Source organism: Erythrolamprus reginae, chromosome 2 (genome assembly GCF_031021105.1).
Source record: "Erythrolamprus reginae isolate rEryReg1 chromosome 2, rEryReg1.hap1, whole genome shotgun sequence".
NCBI classification, from domain to species: Eukaryota; Metazoa; Chordata; class Lepidosauria; order Squamata; family Dipsadidae; genus Erythrolamprus; species Erythrolamprus reginae.
The window spans coordinates 206,118,033-206,141,378 of record NC_091951.1 but is presented as its reverse complement, the minus strand read 5'-3'; the positions used below and the strand labels follow the sequence as shown (position 1 = coordinate 206,141,378).

Here is a 23,346-nt window from a genome sequence, read left to right as displayed (position 1 = left end):
CTATGAAACATGTTAGTTTATCTGTTTGTTTGTTTGATTCAATTTTATTCAATACTAATATTACAATAAAAATAAATATTTATATTATGTTATATTATACAATAGATATATATAATGTAGAATATGATATAATAATACATTTAAAGGTAAAAAGACTATAGAATTATATTAAATTAGTAAAGAAGTAAGAATTATTCATCGATACGAATACCACAAAACAGCCCTAGAGGTATAAGTATATATATATGTAATAAAAAGCTATGAAACATGTTTGTTTGTCTGTCTGTCTGTCTGTCTGTCTGTTTGTTTGTTTATTTTATTCAATTTCTATGCGGCCCACTCCCTAGGGACTCTGGGCAGCTCACAACAAAAAATAAACATCTCAAATACTAAAAAAAACCCTATTAAAACAGTTTAAAAAACAATTAAAGTAAAACAATGCACCCATGCATACCATATGTGCAGTGAAGGGCTACCAAAATGTTTACTACCACACTGTGGGTGTGGCTCATGCAGGACACCCTGCATTTTCTTTCAACATTTTTCTGTGCAAATTGGGTGCTGTGGGGTGGAGCCCCAGTTTTGCTACCCCACTGCGTTCTCCCGCCGTCCGGGCGGTAGCCCATTCCTGTATTTGTGGCCAGATTTCAATGGTTATCATCATCAGATCAACAACCCCAGGCCTGCTGGAAAAGCCAAGTCTTTACCGCTTTCCGGAAGGCCAGCAGGATGGGGATAGTACAGATCATATATATCATATATATTTTCTTCCTTTCATATATCTTCTCCTCTATTTTTATATATTTTCTTTATATATATATATTACTACATGTCTACTCTCTTCTATATGTATTGTGTATTGGACAAAATAAATAAATAAATAAATAAATCTCAGGAGATAGCTGGTTCCAGAGAGTCAGAGCACCCTCCCCTTCGGACCTGCCAGCCAACACTGTTTAGATGATGGGAAAAGACCAATCCTGTGAACCCTTACCGGTCACTGGGAGCTATGTTTATCAAATTTCTACCCTGCCCATCTCACCTAAGTGATTCTGGTGAGATTTACAAACTGTTATGGTTGCCAAGGTTGGACATCTTTACCTTAAAGGATCTCCCCAAAATATTTTTAAAAATGCCCACCTGAAGATTTCATCCCATCATTGGTATTCCATTGATGCTTGAGGTAGACCTCTGGCCTTCAGTGATTTAAAAGAGGGGTCCACAACCCCCAATCCAGGGCCCACTATAAGACTAAGGCCCATTTGGAACCAGGCTGCATAAGCAGTGGGCGAACAGGCACATGCAGGGGGCTCCACTTATGTGAGTGGCAGACACACATGCCTGCCGCTTGTGCAAATGGAGTTGGTGCTCCTCACAGACACACCTGCTGCTCACACAGAACTATCCTCTTCCCCCCTCCCCCATTGGTCCACCAGGCCAGAAAGGGGATCACTGATTTAAAAGCATCAATAGCAATAGCATTTAGACTTATATACCGCTTCATAGTGTTTTTACAGCCTTCTCTAAGCAGTTTACAGAATCAGCCTCTTGCCCCCAATAGTGATGGGCGAACCCAACGGTGTTCGGGTTCGGCAAGTTCTGATGAACTTTAGACAAAATTCGGCCAAACCCGAACCGAACCCGAATGGGGAATCTCACCAAGAGATTCCAGGGGCTGAGCTTTGATGTCACGTATACCGGCAGGTTGCTAAGGACGCCAAGGTGATTACTCTAACCACTGTGCCACCCTGGCTCTTCAAGGGAATTTCCTCCCTGGATAAGTGATTTATCCTAGTTTAGCCTGACCAAATTGCTATCCTCTTCTCCAGGAGACACTCAGACACAACTCACAAACCTCCCATTGTGAAAAAAGTCTGCATCACTGATACATTTCTGCAATTTGAGTAAGCCTTTTTTTTTTCAAGCAAGCCTTCAGTTACAAAGAAAAGTATAGACTTTGACAAGTCTAAAATCTTTCAAAATAAAGTATTTTTATTGATAGAAACAAAATGGGAGGGACAAGCCATCCACAAATGCAGACAATTTAAAAATAGGTAGTGATCGTTTCTACTTTCACTTCTCTAGTATTTTGCATAAGATTGCAGCCAAAGGCTAAGATTATTTCAATGAAAGATGTGAAATTTTGTGAACTTTACTTATTAATTGACACAGGGCAGCCTGTGTGAGCTGCAGCAGAGCAAAAGGGAGAAGGGACAAAGTAGATCTGTTTAGAAAATGTAGACAACTCACTTTTTATAGTATATTGAATATAACAGTCTAAATCCAATAGGGAATTAAAAATATGTGACTTGTGTTAATTTGCCTACATTATTCGATTTTGATAACTCTAGAGAAGATTAAAGCAGTGTTTCCCAACTTTGGCAACTTGAAGATATCTGGACTTCTGAAAGTTGAAGTCCAGATATCTTCAAGTTACCAAGGTTGGGAAACACTGGATTAAAGAATCCTACCTGCACTGGAGATGCACTTTCACATTCTAAGATTTAAGCGGAGTTCTAAGAACTAGAAACATTTTTTTTCTATTTCCAACTGCAAAGCACTTAGGTAGCTGAATCTCCTATCTGATACAGATATCCAACTTCTTGCTTTGGTTTGGCCCATGTTCCAATTCCTATAACAGCTCAGAGGAACATTTTCTGGTTTCAGCAGTGGTTGAACGTAGATCTTCACGTGCCGTGGAGGAGATTATCCAAATTCTGCCTCTGTTGCTGGGTAGACTTGTGATTGAGAACTAAGATTCCTTCTCATTCTGGCTTCTGCTGTAGCTTGAAACAGATCCCCGACAAATTCTGCCTCTTCATCCCAAAGGAATCCCAATCTGACCTCTCTTAAAGTGGACGTTTTCGGCAAAAGTAAATAACACCAGCAATGATGATTGCACCCACTACTACCATTGTTATCACCGGGGCTATAACCCAGTTACGGGACTTCCCTGAAATAGAACATAAGAGATGCCTTGACCCTTGTTATAAAAGAGCTTGCCAGCTTGCTAAACATGTGCACTTTGCTATTTTGTCTTCGAGAGGGGCAGCATACAAATCTAATAAATAATAATAATAATAATTATTATTATTATTATTATTATTATTATTATTATTAATTATTATTTGTTGATATTTCTCTACCATTTCAACCAAAACCTCATTTCATTCTTTGACTGAAGAAACCAGAGTTAGTGAGGATTGCTATCTCCATCCTCTGTGGTAATACAGTGGTATCTCTACTTACGAACTTAATTAGTTCTGTGACCAGGTTCTTAAGTAGAAAAGTTTGTAAGAAGAAGCAATTTTTCCCATAGGAATCAATGTAAAAGCAAATAATGCGTGCAATTGAGGAAACCACAGGGAGGGTGGAGGTCCTGTTTCCTCCCAGGAGATTCCTAGAGAGGCCCCATGGAGGCTTCTCCTCACCTTTTCCAGCCCTGTTTCCTCCCAGGAGATTCCTAGAGAGACCCCATGGAGGCTTCTCCCCACCTTTTCCAGCCCTGTTTCCTCCCAGGAGATTCCTAGAGAGGCCCCACAGAGGCTTCTCCCCACCTTTTCGAGCCCTGTTTCCTCCCAGGAGATTCCCATAGAGGCTTCTCCCCACCTTTTCTGGCCCTTTTTCCTCCCAGAAGATTACTAGAGAGGCCCCACAGAGGCTTCTCCCTGCCTTTTCCGGTTACAGTTTCAGGGGCTCAGGGTTGTAAGTGGAAATGGTTCTTGAGAAGAGGCAAAAAAATCTTGAACACCCAGTTCTTATCTAGAAAAGTATAGGCATTCTTAGGTAGAGGTACCACTGTATTTCTCTCTCCCTCTCCCTCTTTCTTTCTTTCTCTCTCTCTCACACACACTGTTCCCCCACATCTATAAATTTGCAAGTCAAATGTTTAATTGAAAATATTAAACGTGGATATAAATAAAAGAAAATGGGCAAATCTGAAAATAAAAATATTCATCTTACCTTCAACGACAATGTCAATCTGTGCTGTATTTTCGCCATAAATATTATGTATTAGGCAATAGTAAGTCCCATTGTGGAATTCCTTTGCTGAATTAATTATTATGGTCTTGTTGCTATTTGAGAATTCCACATTAACTTTGGAGGGAAGTTCCCAGGAATATTCTGGTTCGGGTTTTCCTTTAGCATTACATGTCACCACAATTTTTGCATCCACTTTATAAGTCACTTGAGTAGCCGATATGCTGACATTATAAGGGCTAGCTGCAAAAAGAAATGAATAAGTTGAGTCCTGTCTATCATTTCATGTAGAGCAATGACTGACAACCCAGAAATGCAAACAAGCAAGACTGGTCCATTTCTCTGTCTGCTCTTCGGGCACCACTTTCCTATCAGGTATTTGTGTTATTTTCTGATCTGTTAATAAGGATTTGTCATTAAAAAAAAATCTGAGGAATGAACAGTAGACTGCTTATTAAAGGCTATATATTATAGAAGCAAAGAATAGCTGAGAGCACTAAACATTTATTTACATTCACTGTGGAATACCCCATATTATTTATTTATTATTTATTATTTGGATTTCTATGCCACCCTTTTGTGTAGACTCACATGCTCACAGTATACTTATCTCTCAGCATGTTGTGAACTGATCGTGTCGTTGATTTGTTCCATGATCAGTTTATGAAGCATGCTAGGACAGATAGTCTCTGAACAATGAAACATGGGCTGCTAGTAGAGGCATTTTTACAATGAAAAAAGCAGAGGAAAATGAACTCTAGCCAGACTTCAATACTAATAGCGTTCCTCCTGCTATGGACCTTTGAATAGTGAGAATCCCAAGTTCATAAAAAATAATTGTAAGATGTTACACTTGAAAAACACCTCTAGTAATAGATAACAGGCCGAAAGGTCTATGTAGTGTAGCACTATAATTACCCAGTTGTTAGGGATGGTGATGTGTACTAGAACAGGGGTCTCTAACATTGGCAACTTTATGACACGTGGACTTCAACTCCCAGAGTTCCTCAGCCAGCAAAGCTTCAACTCTCTGGGAGTTGAAATCCACATGTTTTAAAGTTGTCAATGTTGGAGACCCCTGTTCTAGAATGTATCCAAAACAAAACATTTGGATGAGATGAATGTATTGGACAAAAGAACCCCTAACCAGTGAAGGGCTATCAAAAGTTTTACTACCTGCATTTTCTTTCAACATCTTTCAGTGCAAAATGGATGCTCTGGGGTGGAGCTCCATTTTCGCTACCCCACTGCGTTCCCCCGCCCACCTCCAGGCAGCAGCCCACCCCTGCCCCGAACCCCTAGACATAAAAGTGCAAGCATGGACAAACTGTAAAGTTGGCTTCATGTTCTCTGTGCCAAATTATATGAGAAGATCTCAGCCTGCTACATCCTATTCTCACTTAACTGTGTTGAACTCCAGGAATGAAACCAAGAGGTTTTCCACAGCTAAGCCTCCCCAGAAAGTCAACTATGGCAAGGGTGGCAAATATCATCCAGTGTAAATAATGTGGAAAGAGGATCCTTGCCCTGAGGATACATTGTCATTCCATGTTTCTACAGAAACCTATGAAGCTTCTCAGCGGTGGGTTTCACTTACCTTTGCTACGGGTTCGGGAAGGGGAGCGCGTGGGGGTGCGCGCAATTCTTCTGCACATGCGCAAAACTTCAGTGAAAATGACTGGGCGGGTGAGAGCAGAGCCTCCCGCCGCTGCTGCTACCAGTTTGCCCAAAGCAGGGCAAACTGGTAGAAACCCACCACTGGTGCTTCTGAAATCTTCACACTCTTTTATCTAGTCACCAGTGTGACAAAAATTATTTTCCTGTCACAAGAGGACAATAGTCATTCTTTGTGAGAAAGAAGGGTGGGTTTGATGTGATTGCTTGAAATGCTGCTCTCACTATTCAAGGACAAGCCCTAGATTTTCAAAAGCTAGAACAAATTGCCATAGAGAAACAAGACATCTAATAACAAATCATTATCCCTAGCCTGAAAAAGGGGGGGGGGGATAGTTAACCTGCCATGCAATAAATGCAACTTACCCACAACCTTCAGAGTTTGGTTTGCATTTTTTGTAAGAAATTCTGACCCCAACCGGAGGGTGGCCTCACAGAGAATCTCAGTCCCGTCATCGTGCTCTAAATTAGGCACAAAATTGTACTCCACAGATTGTCTTCCGCGGGTGCTGTTCAGGGTATTCCCATCTCTGCTCAGAGAAATGTTGCTGTGAGATGGGGTGTGGCCCCTCACTTTCAGGCTAGAAATGTTGCACACGATTTTTTCCAAGTGTCCACTCAGAACTTCAGAAACTGGATATATAACTGGAGTAGAGAATTCTAAAGATTTGGAATGATAAAAGATAGCGATGACCAGATAAGTTAGCGCTTCAAAGAGCTAGGCAATCTTGGCCTCCTGGAATTATATGTTGTTGTTATTAAAATGTTTTTTTTCCAGACATTGTAAAAACCTAGCACTGGTGATATTAGGGTACCTAGTTAGGGTAATGAAATGTCTGCTGAAAACAATCAAGCTCAGAGTACCAAGGACCCCTCCTTGCAAAAGCCTCCCTGGATTGTCTAATGAAGGAGATATGGATGAACCCATGATATGCAAAATCTAAAGTGGAGAAACTTATTCAGCCTCTTTAATTAGCACCAAGCACGATCCTTGGGATTTATCTCATCAAGTTGTTCAGCTCCAATGTATTGCAATAACCAGTGGGCTATGCTGCCAGATCACCCCTGTTTTTCTTTGCATTCAGCAATTGTTCCTCATTGCTCAAAGGACCATATCATATTCTTTCTATATTTATTTATTTATTCAATCTCTAGGACTCAGGGCGGCTTACAACAATACAAATATAATACAGTATTATAAAACCCATATACTAAAACTATAAACCCACATTTAAAAACTCTCAAGTCAATTTTATCAAACAACATGCATACTAATCAAACATAACTTGGCTGTGACAGATGTTGCATTCACAGCCCCCAGACCTGTTGGCAAAGCCAGGTCTTGATGGCCTTTCGGAAGGCCAGTAGATTGGGAGCACTATGGACATGCATACTAATTTGGTGGGGAGTTGGGTCCATAGAGCCGGGGCAACTACAGAGAAGGCCTTCCCCCGCGGTCCTGCTAATTTACATTGCTTAGTCAACGGGACTCAGAGAAGGCCGACTCTGTGTGATCTTATTGGTCTCTGGGAGGTATGTGTCAGGAGATGGTCCCGTAAATAATAATAATAATAATAATAATAATAATAATAATAATAATAATAATAATAATTTATTAGATTTATATGCCGCCCCTCCCTGAAGACTCAGAGGCCCTAAGCCATATAGGGCTTTATAGGTAATAACAAACACCTTGAATTGTGACTGGAGACTAATCGGTAATGCGGAGTATCTATAACCGCCCCGAGTCTTTGGAGAAGGGCAGCATACAAATCTAAATAATAATAATAATAATAATAATAATAATAATAATAATAATAATAATAACAACAACAACAACCCAGGACGTAACCACCCAGATCCCTGAAATGTCCTTTTGTATAACTTCCTTACTGTAATATCAAAGGGATGGCATGTGGGTTTGGTACCAATATTTAAAAGCCAAAAATTTTTTTTTGTTAAATATGACATTTTTATTTTTTTCCTCTTTCCTTTCCCTTAATGAATGGCCATGAAAGAGAAGAGAGAAATTATAGTACCGTATTTTAATGGGGATTTCCCCTCCAAACTAATCTCATATTTTCTTGGACCCAGCTCACTTTCTTCCCTGCAGTTCCTTGGCGTGTCACTCAAGGCCAACGTGGGGCTACTCATAGAAACCACTTCTGTCATAAACCATCTCAGCTAATGTCAATCTTTCCAAGTTATAAACCAGGAAACAAATTCCAAATGAAGACTAGAACTCAGTTTTATTGAGATGAGCTACATTATGAGCTACAAAAGAATCCGAACTTCATATATAAACTGAATAAACAAAATCTCACAGCCAACCCCCACTCAGTAAAAGACCTAGAAATACTAATATCAAATGATCTAAGTGCCAAAGCCCACTGCAACAATATCACCAAAAAGGCTTCTAGAGTTGTTAACATGATCCTACGCAGCTTCTGCTCTGGCAATCTCACGCTACTCACCAGAGCCTACAAAACTTTTGCCAGACCCAGCCATAACCCATACTACATCTCGGACATCAACACCCTTGAAAATGTCCAAAGATACTTCACCAGAAGAGCCCTTCACTCCTCCACTTGAAACAGAATACCCTACGAAAGCAGACTATCAATCCTAGGTCTAGAAAGCTTAGAACTATGTCGCCTAAAACACGATCTAAGTATTGCCCACAAGATCATATGCTGCAACGTTCTACCTGTCAATGACTATTTCAGCTTCAATCGCAACAACACAAGAGCACGCAACAGATTCAAACTTAATATTAACCGCTCCAAACTTGACTGTAAAAAATATGATTTCAGCAACTGAGTTGTCGAAGCGTGGAACTCATTACCTGACTCAGTAGTGTCAACCCCTAACCCCCAACATTTTTCCCTTAGACTCTCCATGATTGACCTCTCCAGGTTCCTTAGAGGTCAGTAAGGGGCGTGCGTAAGTGCACCAGTGTGCCTTCCGTCCCCTGTCCAATTGTCTCTCCTTATCTCATTTATCTTTTCTTCCTTTCAAATATGTTCACCTATACTTTTATATATTTTCTTCTATTCTTTTCTTTACTTATATTATTACATATCTTTCTCTTCAATGTGTATTATGTATTGGACAAAATAAATAAATAAAAAATAAATAAATTAACAGAATCTTGCAAGCAAAAGCAGGCTGTACAGAGGAGATGCTTTGTGATGAGTAAAATTGAAAAGTAACACTGCCGAACATGAAAATTAAAAATGGAAATGTGTGTGTGTGTGTGTGTGTGTACCTGTGTTTCCCGAAAATAAGACCCTGTTTTTTATATTTTTTTGAACCCTGAAATAAGCACTTGGCCTTATTGCCATGCACTCAAAAGCCCAAATAGTCTTATTATCAGGTGATGTCTTATTTTGGGAGAAACAGGGTATGTATATTTGTGCAGCAAGACAAATGGATCCACTTCTAAATTAAGCACCACAGTACAACCTTCCTCTATTTTAAATAACTAATAATACCACTGGGACTTATATGGAGCCCATAGTTGCTTCTTCTTGGAAATAAGAGTACTGCCAGGAGCTGCTGCTTTCCTCTGGAGTTTCCTCTTTCCTTATGCAATACAGAGGACAATTCAATATAGACAAGTTTGTTGCACAGGGTGTGGTGATTCTCTGAACTGGATGATGGACCTCATTAGGATTAATAGCTTATTCCCAGTTAGGGAAAAAGGAAGCGGAAATGGAAAAGTTGTGATTATTTGCCTGAAATACCTGATTAACTTTTGGCTTGATGCCTAGAGATACATATAATGTAAATGTTAGATGTAGAATAAAGTATAGGTTGGGTACAATAGATTTCCATTGGGGACCTTTTTCCTGGTATTAATTGCAAGGATGGGAAATTGCATTGTCTAAGATCTAACATTTCTGTTTTTGGAACAATGTGTTCTGCTGGCGACTGAGTTAGAAAACTAAAGTAGCAAATTCATTTCAGATTATGATTCAAATTCCAAATAAACACAAGTGCATTATTATTGTTATATTTTTATAAGAAACAACCTCACAGAGAGGTGATATGTATGCTTATTTGGTTCACACTACATTGCTTTGAATTTATTTTTTCTGAATATTCTACAAAACCAACCTAAAAAGAAGATAAACTGATTCTTGTTTCATTTCCAAGACATATAAATGCTTACTGAATACAATCTTGAACTGGGGCAAGCAAAATGCTGAATATGTATGACAATCAAATCCTGTATTCAGGTTATATTGCATACCATACCAAAAAGAAAAAAAGAAAGAAAGGGCTAGGAAAAATTAGCTTTATATCTTTTGGAGATAGAGAAAAATCATATTTCTATTGATGCATACCAATAAACCTCCTTTAATACTACAACAGAAGTAGAACATTAAATTGCTGTATAAACAAGCAGAAAGAAGTTAAAACTGTGTTTTGATGGTTGGCCTAGGATGCTAATAGGATGCTATGTTGGAGCTGGCTGATGGACTAACAGAAAAGATGGTACCACCCTATCAATATTGCCTTTTAATATTTTAATATTTATAATTTTAATTATAAGCTGCCCAGAATCACTTTGCAGAGTGAGGTGGACGACATATTTAATTCAATTAAAAAAATTGCAATATATTTCCTTGTCTTTTGACCTTTTTTGTTTCACAACAACATCTTAGCAGCCACTTAGATTGGGGATGTGAGAGCACATCTGGAGAACATGAAACTGTTACAGGAAAGTCCTAGAGAAGAAGGAAGCATGAGACATTCAAAAGAATTCTGTCATGGTTGGGCTAGGAGTATGTTGAAATAGAGAGGTTTTGGTATATTTTCAGTTAGAATTTTCCTAATTGCATAACAGTATTTTTGAAAACCAGCATCCCTGACCTGGTCTACCTTGAAAGCTGATTAAGGTCTTTCGAATAAAGATCATTCTCCATATTCTTAACAGACTTTCAAAATTTCCATGGTGTCCACCAGCCCAAAAGAGATTCATGATCTTGATGCTAGGCCTTAGAATATAACAGTCAGAAATTCTGGAAACTGTCATCCCAAAGTATCTGAAGGTCACTCAATGGGAACTGTATGGCTTTTGTAGCGCCAATTTAAACCTAGAGCAGAAGTATAATGGATCACCAGACAGGCAGAAGCCAGTATTGGAAGAAATATCCATTTGGTTCAATTCCAAGCCAGGAGAAAGACACTGGAAATATGGAGGTTGATTTGAAATATGGTGTCAGGCTGAAGCCATTTTATTTGGGGTCTTTGGCCTGCCACACTCTAAACTATTCTACTATGCATTTTCTGCTGCGGGAAAATGGGAGAGGGGGAATGGTATGAGGTTGTTAATATGTAGCCATAACAAATTCTTTCTAGAAAGCCAAGGTCATCCTTTGTCTATGCACCACTGCATCTGCATGGAAAGAAATGGGTGGACCCTACCAGCTTGGCAGCTGAAGATTGGACAATGTGATGGATTTGTAGGTGTAGGGTCAAGGACTTGGACTTTCAATTGGGTGGTGAAACCCAGAGGACTTCAGATGCAGGTTTCACCCAACATGGCTCTATTAATAAATTGGGACTTTGGGGAATACTTTGCCTCAGACTCTGATTTAATTTTGGATGCTATTTGGAGTCCTAACAGATGATTTAATGAATGGATGGTACTGGTGCAGCTGACCAGATGGAGTTGAAAGTAAGGGGTATTTATATTTTCTCTTGGGCTTTGAATTTGGGCTTCCTGTTCCTGTTCAACAACATGTATTCTACTGACTGTTGTCAGGCTTCCATGGGGCCATGTAGGGGTCATGTTTGTTGGGGCTAAGCTTGGTTAAAGTTTGCTGGGTGCTGCAGTGTCTTTAGGAGTTTGCGTAATGTAGTGAACTCTGCTGATAGATTGTAGTGGGTTAATCCTATTATGTCCTGAAGGATCATGTCTTAATCCCATCATCCTGGAGCTGAAAGGCTTTTGTTTTGTAGATAGGCTGGCCAAATCTTTCCCAATGGGCAAAAAATATCTGCTGTGGGCAGGGAGCTGGGGCTCCGAGTTTCCGTTTCCCTTAATATTTTTATTTCTCTTTTAGGGGAAATATTTTATCATGCATTTCAAATATTTCTCAAAATATTTCATTCTTCTAGGAGAGAGGTAGGTGCTAAGGCCTACAATCAATGTACCCTCTAAGGTGCGTGGCCACGCGGCTGCGTGCCCCAAAACACCCCCCCCCCGTGCACTCTTTTCCGAGGCCGCACAAGGGGCTGCGGCCACCCCTCTAGCACCTCTGGCCCCCATGTGCCTCTGGCGTCTCACTGCTGCCCCTCGCCCGCCCGCCCGATCTGCCCCTCTTTCTCCTCCTCCGCTTTCCACCTTGGGGAGCTGCTCCTCCCACAGCAGTGGCTGCAGCAGTGCTGGTGGCTGCGGCTTTTCATCCTCCCGATCCGGCCGCTAGCCGCTTCAAGAACGCCCACCCCGCCCCTGTCACAGTCCCTTCGCCGAGAGTGCTTTCGTCCCGGCTGTCGGCGAAGGGGCTACAAGAGAGGTGGGGCGGGCGTTCTTCTCTCAGTTGAGGCAGGCGAAGGTGATTTGGAAAGTCGGGCATGCGTACGCATGCGCTCCCCATCCCCCCACCATTCAAAATAAAAACCTTTGCTGGCCTCTGCAGAGAAGAAAGGAAGAGAGAGAAAGAGAGAACAAGAGAGAGAGAGGGAAAGAGAGCCACAGACATAGTGAGATAGAGATAAAGTGAGAAAGAGAGAGAGAGAAAGAAAGAGGGGGGAGAGGGAAAGAATGATAGCAAGAGAGAGAGAACAAGAGAGAGAAAGTGTGTGAGAGAAAGAAAGCAAGCAAGAGAGAGAAAACAAGAGAGAAAGAGTGAGAGTGAGAAAGCAAGAGAGGGAGAGAGAAAGGAAACAAGAGAGAGAAAGAGAACAAGAGAGAGAGAATTGAGGCAGAGAATGACAGGAAAGAGAGAGGAACAGAGAGAGAAGTGACTCTTGATTTAAAGCATATGGTAAAAGCACTTAAATAATGACAGAGAAAAAAACCCCAGCCCTAATAGTTATGTTTTTGGTTTTGCTGGTTGTTTTAGTTTTAATAGTAATAGATTTTGGTTTTGTTTTATTATTAATTTCTTTTAATAAAAAAGAAGGGATTTTTTTTCTTATTTATTTATTTATTTATTTATTATTTATACTTCTATGCCGCCCAGTCCCATGGGGCCTATCGCTCAGACACTATACTTTTCCGCCCACCCCGGAAAAAAATTAGAGGGAACATTGCCCACGATACCTTTTAGTTCCAATTGTTGGAATGCTTATAGTGAACAAAATGTGTAAATACTTACCGTAAACATAAATTACATTCGTGGTGTAGGTTTGTTTAAAGTCTCCATAATTAACAAAGCATAAGGGTGTAAGGGCCCATTCAGTCACATTGGCTATATACAGATTAATCCAACCATCTCCCTTCTTGAGCACGAATGGAGGAGGCACTTCCCACCTCAGCTCAGTATAGTTGCTACATGAAACGGTGCACGTCAAATTCAAAGAAGCCCCAAACATCACAGCATTTACTCTGGGATGGATACTGAGTTCACACGAGTGCACTAGGAAAACAAGGGCAGGATGCAAAGAAAAAGGTTACAAAAAGTTCTGCAGATCTAAAAGTATGCGTAGCATGGTTCTGAAAATATATTTTGATGAAAATTAAACAAGCATTCTGCCTTACAGATAGTCCTCACTTACCTTGTTCAGAGAAGAAGAAGAAGATGAAGAAGAAGAAGAAGAAGAAGAAGAAGAAGAAGAAGAAGAAGAAGAAGAAGAAGAACAACAACAACAACAACAACAACAATTTTAGTAGTTCTTTTTGGGCTGAGGAGCCCTTCTCTGTTGTTTTACACATTCCAAGCTTGTATTTTTTGCATCAACTTGTGGTTTTGTTTTCTTTTCTCCAATTTTATTCAGTGGAAAAAAACTTGGATACCCTGTTTTTTAATTTCCTGTACTCTAAGTAGGACTATAGATGAGAGACATTTGTACAGGGAGGACAAATTCAGCTGACTTGGTAAATTGCATGGAGGGGAAATGTTATAGGCTTGAAATACAGTAGTACTTCCAAGACATCTGAAAAAACGCAATCCAAACACAAAAAAGCTATTTTGCATGCAAAAGAACTATGTCAAATGGAGAAAAAAAAATACTCCAGATCTTTTGTATGAATATTGAAACACAATTCAGACCATAGTTCCCTCTAAGCTGAGCAGTGAGCAATCGCTCACTTAAAAATCATCATCAACTCAGAGTTTTCCAAACCTGCCCAGAAGCCGAGAGGGAAAGAGTGAGAGGGAAGGAGAGAGAGAGGAAGAGAGGAAGAGAGAGAAACAGATAGAAAAAAGAGAGGAAGGAAAAGAGAAAGAAAAAGAATGGGAGTAAGGAAGAGAGAAAGAAAATCAAAATCTAGTTTGAAACTAGCTCAACTATTTAAGTGGCATTTTGATATTGATAGAGTTGCCCTATTATGAGCTTACTGTTATAGACACACAGTACAGTATTTTATTTTGAAATTCTCTGAGGCAAAACAGGGTGGGTTTTTTATTTGTTTGTTTGATTATTTATTTGCCACGCAGACACTATACTTTTCCGCCCACCCCCCCCAAAAAATTAGAGGGAACACTGATTCAGACAGCAGCAAAATGTTACAAAGCTTAAATTTGGAGCTTTCATTGGCAAAAAAGACGATCGCTGATGCAGTATGTCAGAGAACTCACAGATATACAGTAGATCTATATTTCCTGGAAAGTCATTTAGTTGAGATTGCTATGATAATTTCACAAGAGCTGAAAGTTGCTTTTGTCATTTAATATCTATTTTACAACCACAATGATTGTTGATATTACATGGCTGTAACACTGATATTTTAATTTATTTTAAGCTTGTACTGCAGTTTCCACATCAAAACCAAGGAAATTTGATGTAAAATATAAAAATGCTGCTTTTATGTCTTTATTGGATATATGATATGCTGAAATTTAGAGAATTCAACATACTTCCAAGGTTTAGTATGGATTTCCAAATGAGTGTCCATCAGCCTTTTTTCTGAGACATTTGCCATCTAGAGCCAAAGAGAAGTCCTCCAATTGAGTAGCAATGGGAAGGCTGCTATCACTGTAGCTCCCTCCCCAGTTTTTACTGTTGGAGGTGTTATGTATGTAAATAGTGTATATGTAAATAGTGAAAATGTAAATATGTTATGTAGATACACTGGATATGCATACCAGCTGCGGAAGGAGGGCTAAGGGGCAGGCTGCGCTACCCCAGGCTCCAACCTTCCCCTCTTTACCTTTGCTTATCCATTAGCCAAAGTCACCCCCTTTACTCTGGTTAATAGCCTCACTATGTTCTAGTCACGTGATTATACATAAACATGTGAAGCCGATTATCAAAAGCATCATTATCTGAGTCAGGATTGAGACCTGGTTACAGCATGGAAACTGCTCTGGTTGCACTGATGGATGATCTCTGGTGGGCCCGCAATAGGGGTTTATCCTCAGTCCTGGTGCTCCTTAACCTCTCAGTGGCTTTCAATACCATCAACCATGGTATCCTTCTGCGCTGACTAGAGGAGTTGGGAATGGGAGGCACCGTTTTATGGTGGTTCTCCTCCTACATCTCTGGTCAGTCGCAGTTGATGTTAGCGACCAGTCAGGTCTCACAGAGTTGGCCTTCTCCAGGTCCCATCAACTAGACAATGTTGGTTGGTGGGTCCTGGGGAAGAGCCTTCTCTGTGGGGCGGCCAGCCCTCTGGAGGCAACTCTCCCCGGAGATTCGTACTGTCCCCACCCTCCTTGCCTTCCACAAGAGTCTTAAGACTCATTTATGCCATCAGGCCTGGGGCCTTTAGATCCTTGATCCCTGGCCGATGAATGTGTGAGAGAAAGTTGATCGAATGGGAATGATTGTTTTTTATGGTTTTGGTGATTTTTAGATTTTTTAGATTTCATATTTAATTAATTGGATTTAGGATATTGTACATTGTTTTATTATATGTTGTGAGCTGCCCCGGGTCCCCAGAGAGGGGCAGCAGAAAAGTCCAATAAGTAAATAAGTAAGTAAGTAAGTAAGTACGTACGTACGTACGTACGTACATACGTACGTACGTAAGTACATCCATCCATCCATAATCAGAAATTAACCATTGAGTTACCATTGACCTCTCTTTCAAAAGGAAAGTAAGTCTGAAACAGTTCTGTGCAGAGAAGTGCATGATTGAAAAGTACAGCGTGATAGTCTTTCATTCCCCTCCTGGCCAGTTATATGGAACCATTGGTCTTCCATTTTGTCCATGGTGGCCTACATCCTTATTAAAAGCAGAAGCGATCTGTGATGGTCTGTTTGCCAACATTTATTTCACAGAGTAGAATAGGCCAAGACAAAGAGGAAGTCACTTGCCTGAACAGGTCCAAGGGCAAGATTCCAAGGAAAAGAAATAGTTGCCTGTTCAGTCAACTCCATAAAAATCCCTTTATTGTGACACTGATCACACTCCACTTGTTTGTAACATGCCAAGAAATAATGCACACTTTAAAAATCACACATCACTTTCCCTTGAAATAGAACTGTCTTCCTGCCATTCATTGTTGTACTGAGCCAGACTCACTGAAAAATGACAAACAAAATTCTTCAGTGGAATTCTTGGCAATGAATGCTAAGTTGACTTCCCCATACGGCTCTGTTCTGAGTGCACATCCATGTGTTTTGCCAAGTGTAAGCATCTGCCTGCACTTCGGTAGTTGGCGCACAGAGACAGTTTTTAACCACCTTATAGGCTAGATCAGAGTTTCTCAACCTTGGCAACTTTAAAAGATTTTCTGGGGAATTCTGGGAGTTGAGGTACAGCATCTAAAAGTTGCCAAAGTTGAGAAACACTGGACTAGATATTTACTCTCTGAAGTTTAGCATAATTCGAAGCAGTTATATCTCCATATTGGTTCAAGACAGCACTGATACAGTGATAGAGGCAGGAGGGAATGAATAAATTAATACCCTCAAAATGGTGCTTTTGAAAAGGCAACTGGACTTTCTTGATTTTTTTTCCTTGAAAATGTTTCGCTACAGCTTTAACTTTTTGGATAAGAAGTGAAATATTTTCAAAGAAACAAACCCAAGAAAGTCCAGTTGCTTTTTTGAAAATCACCTTTAGGATAATGATAACTGGAATGATTGAGAATCCCCATAGGAATGAAGAAATTAATTCTGTAGTAAAAATTTCATTAGAATTCATTTGAGATTGTTCAGTATGATCCATTGAATTCATTAATAAACCAAAGAATAAGTGCCAAATTAGAAATAACAGAAGAAAGATGGGGGCCCAAGAAAATGTCTTAGTATTTTGTAAGGGATAATTGTGAGGTCTGGATTTGATAAAGACAAAATGAGCACACTTACTGGTGTGTTTCTAAATTTTTTATAAGAGCAAAGGAGAGAGAAAAAGTATTCATCAGTCATGAGATCATTGCTCCAAAATCAAGAATTAACTTGTCCTGCATTGTGAGGATCCAACTAAAGGACACTAAAATCTTATGGCATCTCGGGTCCCCTTCATGACTGGGTTCCTGTCAAACAGACAACAAATGGTTAAAATAGTGAGTGCCCTATCAAATCCTTCACCTGTCAAGAGTGGTGTCCCTCAAGGCAGCATTTTAGGACCAATATGTTATACTTCAAAGTTTACTTAAATGACCTTTGTAATCATATTATAAGCTACTGCATTTTTTTTGTTGACGTTGTTAAACTATTCAACACTATCAACAATACTGCTACCCTTCAAAAAGACCTATACCATGTATCATAATGGTCTGACAACTGGCAACTTCAAATATCAACCAACAAATGCTCTGTCTTACACAATGGCAAAAAGAATCAGAACACAAGCTTGGAGGACATGACCTTGTAGATGACCTCACTCTGTCAAGGACCTTGGAGTACTCATATCTAATGACCTAAGGGCCAGAGCCCACTGTAACAACATTGCCAAAAAGGCACTAAGAGTTGTTAATTTAATCTTGTGTAGCTTCTTCTCTGGGAATATTACACTGCTAACCATAGCATACAAAATATTTGCTAGACCAGTTCTCGAATGGAGCTCACTTGTCTGGAACTTGCACTGCATATCAGACATTAATTCAATTGAGAGTGTCCAAAAAAAGAATTATCCAGTACTCTACTCAAAACAGAGTACCTTATTCCACCAGAGTTGAAATTTTGGACTTAGACATCTTAGAGCTACCTCGACTTCAACCTGATCTAAATGTAGTTCATAAAATCATCTACTACAATGTCTTACCTGTCAATGAATACTTCCACTTCAACTGCAACAATACACAAGCACACAATAAACACAAATTCAATGTAAACTGCTCAAAACTCAACTGCAAAAAATACGACTTCAGCAACAAAGCAATCAATGCTTGGAATGCACTATTTGACTCTCCAGTTTCTTCCCCAAATCCCAAAAACTTTAACCTTAGACTATCTACAGTTGATCCCAACCCATTATTAAGATGTCTGTAAGGGACGTGCATAAACGCACCTTGTGCCTACCATTCCTGTCTTCCTGTCCTATTGTCCAAATTTACCTGTACCTACTTTGCTTTTGTTTATGTTTATATCAATACCTCCTACAGGAGTGTATGGGGTGTTCAGAAAAGGGTAGCACTTCTGGTATAGGAGCATGTCATGTCCTTTTATGGAGCCCATTTTAGGGCAGCTCGCTCATCTTTGGTCCCCACCTGTTACCTATGGCTCCCAGTAGCTGTAGCATGCGCAGCGGCCACACCCTGGACAACAGCACCGACAGGCTGGCCAAACCAGGTTGAGAGTAGCCATTGGGTGAGTCATTGACCTTCGGTGAGATAGGGACTTGTGTATGTGAAGACAGTGGCTTGAGTGGATGAACTCTACTAGATTAGGACAATGGTCTGGAAGGCGGTCTCTGCAAGCAGAGCACTAAGGGCATGGCAAGACACGCCCTGGTCAACCACTGTGCCCAGCCTATCTCCAACTGTCTCGACTCTTGTCCTGCTATTGGAGCAAGATGGAATCTGGGAAGACAGACTGAGGCTGACTATGTGCACCTGTCCTTCACTTTAATCCAATTCATGTGCAAGTCTTAACATCCCCTCCAAGATGTCAAGGTCCAATTAGAAAACGATGGATGAACATCATCTTGTGCATGGATAGGATAGATAGATAGATAGATAGATAGATAGATAGATAGATAGATAGATAGATAGATAGATAGATAGATAGATAGATAGATAGAAAGAAAGAATAAAGTTTCATTCCAGTGTGGCAGATAGACAACAAACAACTGAAATACTTTTTTCCATCTTTCCTCAGATCCCCTCTTCCACATACACATTGCACTTTCCAAATTCTCAGCCTATTCCATTTGGTGAGTTAACAGCGGGGTGGGCTGCTGCCCGGATGGAGGGAACGCAGTGGGGTAGCAAAAATGGAGCTCCATCCCAGAGCACCCAATTTGCACAGAAAGATGTTGAAAGAAAATGCAGGGCATCCTGAATAAGCCACGCCCACAGTGTGGTAGTGAAAATTTTGGTAGCCCTTCTGTTAGTATACTGTAAATAACCTGGTTGGGAGTTAACAATGTCAGTTTGTATAATATAAAGACTGTACCTTTTAGAAACATTTGCTGGTTGGCCATAAAAGGGAGCCAACACTCTTCCTCTTGGGGGGAGTTCTTTGTTAGAGATATATTTGCTGTGTGCTATATTTTTGCTGTGTGCGTGGTTTGTAAACTATTAGTAGTATTATATCTGTATTGCTCATTTTGTCTATTTGTAAATAATAATATTGTTGTATATTGATACCAAGTCTGATTCATTGTCTGACTAGCCCACATTCCTACATACACTCTGTTTTAAAGTGTGTTGAAGGTTTAGTGCCTAGACATACTAACACCTTCACTTAACAGTCTCCATCCATCCTTGAGTCAGCTAAAAATTATATCAGCATGACGTATGCAGTCTCGCTTTCCAGCCCTTACCAGCCACCCAGTAATTGTCGATAAAGATTAATAATTTTTAGATACTTTAAGACAGAACATGGTGTCAGAATTAGAAGGGGAAGTGCTACTAGTGCTTATTGGTCTCACCCATGCATTGTGTGAAAATAGAAAGGAACATCATGATGTTAGAGTAGAAAAAAATGCCCTTGTGACATTTGTGTACTATGAGTGGGCTGAATTAAAGAAAAGTCACTTGATTGCATCTTTGCTTGAGAGTTTTTACTTCCCTCTCAACTGAAAAAGGACAAATCAAGGTTGGCAAACAACTTGAGTGATGTGGGGGAAGGGAATAAACTGCTTAATATTCTTCAGCATCTCTGCCTTCCATTAAAGGTAAATAAGATGACACATGGACGGGGATAGTAGCAGAGGTTTCTAAAGGGATCTAGGCAAACTAACATTAGATCTATTCAGCAGTGCCTGGTAATTCACAGGATTATTTGTTGTGGGGAAAATAAGAGGAGGAGGAAGCACTGGGAACATTCACCACCCTGAGTTGTATATAAAAATAATAAAGATGGGATACAAATAAAATACGAAAAAATAAATAAGAATGGTCTGCTTTTAAGAGTACTCCTACACAAGGATGGTGCCAGTTCGAAGGCAGTTTGTTTGGGATGATCAGCACTGATCTGAATGGTAGGAACAATTACCACTAAACCAAACAAAAATCGCAAGTTGGTTTGTACACATAAGGCTCTACATTTAGGCAAGAGAACACAAATGCACAGGCATAGTGTAGATGGTACCTGGCTCAACAGCATTAACTGAGAAAGGGAACCAGGAGTCCTAGTGAACAATCACTTAAATATGAGCCAGCAGTGAGCTGCAGGTGCCAAAAAAATCCAAGGATGACCTAGGTTGCATTAAGAGAGGGATAGAATCAAGAACACGAGAAGTGTCCATATCACTTTATAAAGACTTAGCAAGGCCACACTTGGAATACTGCATGAAGTTTTGGTTGCCACAATGTAAAAAAGATGTTGATACTTTAGAAAGAGTGCAAAGAAGAACAACAAAGATGTTTAGGGCAGTGATTCCCAACCTTGGCAACTTGAAGATATTTGGACTTCAACTCCCAGAATTCCCCAGCCAGCAAGGTTGGGAAACACTGGTTTAGGGGACTGGAGGTTAAAACATATAAAGAACTGTTGCTGGAATGGGTATATCTAGTTTAATGAAAAGAAGGACCAGGGTGACATGATAGCAATCTTCCAATGTCAGAGGGGTTGCCACAAAGAAGAGGAAGTCCACCTATTCTCCAAAGCACCTGAAGGCAGGACAAGAAGCTATGGATGGAAACTAATTATTGTGTTTTTCAGAGTATAAGATGCACTTTTTCCCTCCTAAAAGAGGCTGAAAATTTGGGTGCATCAGCCCTAACGAGGTGCTAACATGATATTGCATGCTTTGCTAGCTAAGCAATTTTTCCTTTGCCTGCTTCTTTCATTGCTGCTTCCTTCTATCAGCTTAGCCTTTTTTCAGCCCTAACAAGGTGCTAACAAGTGAAGCTATGTTTGTGCTTTGCTAGAGAAGCAACCATCCCTTTGCCTGAAGAGAAAGAGAAGTGAAGTGTTTTAGAAACTGTTTTCTATCCCCAACCAGGGGATAAAAAGCAAGCACCTGGGTTCAAAACCAGAAAATTAATATGCTGAAGGTGACCAGACTAAAGACTAACCAGATGAATACCTGGTAGACAGATTTTCTTTCCCCAAAACTAAGATGCATCTTACACTCCGGTGTGTCTTATACTCTGAAAAATACGGTAAGGAAAGAAGCAACCTAGAACAAAGGAGAAATTTCCTGACAGTTAGAACAATTAATCAGTGGAATGATTTGCCTCCAGAAGTTGTGAATGCTCCAACACTGGAAGTTTTTAAAAAGAGATTAGAAAAACAATTTATCTGAAATGTTATAGGATTTCCCCACCCTCCGGAGGCCCTCTGGAGGCCAAAAACAGTCTGTTTCCCAACTTCTGGTGGGCCCAGTAGGCTTGTGTTTTGACCTCCCCAGGCTCCAAAGGCTTCTCTGCAGCCAGGGGAGGGTAAAAACGCCCTCCCTATCCTCCTGGAGGCTCTCTGGAAATCAAAACCACCCTCCCAGAACCTCTGTGTGAGCCAAAAGTCAGCTGACCAACACATACATGCACACTGGAGCTGAGCTAGGGCAACAGCGCATGTGCCAGCAGATGTGGCTCCTTGTGCCACTTGTGGCATCCGTGCCATAGGTTGGCCACCACTGCGCTAGACCAAGAAACATTGAATTTTATTCAATCCATTTCATTTTCATATATGCAGACATTGTGCATGCACAAGTCTTTATTGACTAGGCTTGAAAAATTTCATCACAGGACAACATCAGAGTCACATATATTAGCAATTAAACTCCCCTTTCAAATCTGATTTAATGTTCTTATTTCCTGCAATCTAGGGTCAACACTCATTTTTAAAAAAAATATGTCTCACCTTTTAGCCTATTTTGATATGTCAACCTAGTACACACTTTGCAGATATTATATTATACTTCTCTGCACCCCTCATATTTTTCTATAGTAATTAAGGCTCCCATGAGTTGTAGCTGTGTCCAAAATTTCTCCTTCCATAGAAAATGTTATAAAATGTTAAATATGCTATTGTTAACAAGAATTACATTATCTCAATTAAAGCAAAGATTTCCCCATTTTTTGCTATATATTGTAGTATATTGCCATCACTTTAAGATAAATGAATGCAACTTAACATTGGAAGAAATTCTTTATTCAGACAATCTTAATTCACACAAACTAGAATACTGTACTTGACGTGCTTTGCTCCGTTTTGCTCTTTTGTTAATCAGCTTCTAAATTCCACCAGCTACAGCAAATGTAAATTCAGCATTTTTGGGGGAGGGGGTTGTTTTGGAATATTTAGTACTTACTAGAAGGCACCCAGAAGACGAGAAGTACAGCCATGATCTGAAGCAGAACGGTTGTCATTTTAATCAGCTTGAGGGACCAAAAATTGAAGCACAAAAGACCGCTCGTTTAGTCAGACGAACGAAGAGTCAAGATTGATAAATGGAATAAAAGCAGTACTAAAAAACAGCATGTCATTCCAGGAAATATGCATTTCCTTTGCTCCACCCTCTCACATGCTTAGTTCCCCGAATATTTTTTTTTAAATCTACAGAAGACAATAGAACTTAGAACTCTTAAATAACAGAAACAAGTCCAGGCTTAAAAGTCACTATCAGCCAGGCACCACTCAGCATTAAAAGTTGCATTAAGATAAATCAGTCCGTCACACCTGAGGAAGTTCTTTAAACTATTGTCTTAAGCAATATTATAATTTCCTTCAACTGATGGCTTCCTGAATCCTTTAAAACAATAAGAAATCAATTTTATTCAGTTTACGGAGGAAGTCTTTAGGCCTCTGAATCATTGCACATCGGATAGGACTGTTCTACTACTTAACTCCGTGATGGTGAACCTATGGAACGCATGCCACAGGTGGAACTTGGAGCCATATTGGAGGTGCAGTGCACATGCGCATGCTAGCCAGCTGATTTTTTTGGCCTTGGGGAAGGCCATTTCGCCCTCTGGAGGCTTCAGGGAAGCTTCCTGAAGACCTGGAGTGCAAAAA

The 23,346-nt window shown here is 40.1% G+C and overlaps 1 protein-coding gene across 2 annotated transcripts; it reads right to left on the bottom strand.

The window, feature by feature from the left end:
* Positions 1-217: 217 nt before the first annotated feature.
* On the bottom strand, positions 218-22,749 carry LOC139158795 (intercellular adhesion molecule 3-like). Of its 2 annotated transcripts, XM_070736131.1 has the most exons (5): positions 22,643-22,749; positions 12,987-13,247; positions 6,022-6,315; positions 3,964-4,224; positions 218-2,953 (listed from the first exon to the last, which is right to left on the bottom strand). In XM_070736131.1, exons 1-5 carry the CDS (start codon positions 22,698-22,700, stop codon positions 2,850-2,852), a joined length of 978 nt encoding a protein of 325 aa, XP_070592232.1. In that variant the 5' UTR covers positions 22,701-22,749; the 3' UTR covers positions 218-2,849. The 2 variants fall into 2 exon arrangements, with proteins under 2 accessions (XP_070592232.1, XP_070592233.1); XM_070736132.1 differs by lacking the exon at positions 12,987-13,247.
* Positions 22,750-23,346: the final 597 nt, after the last annotated feature.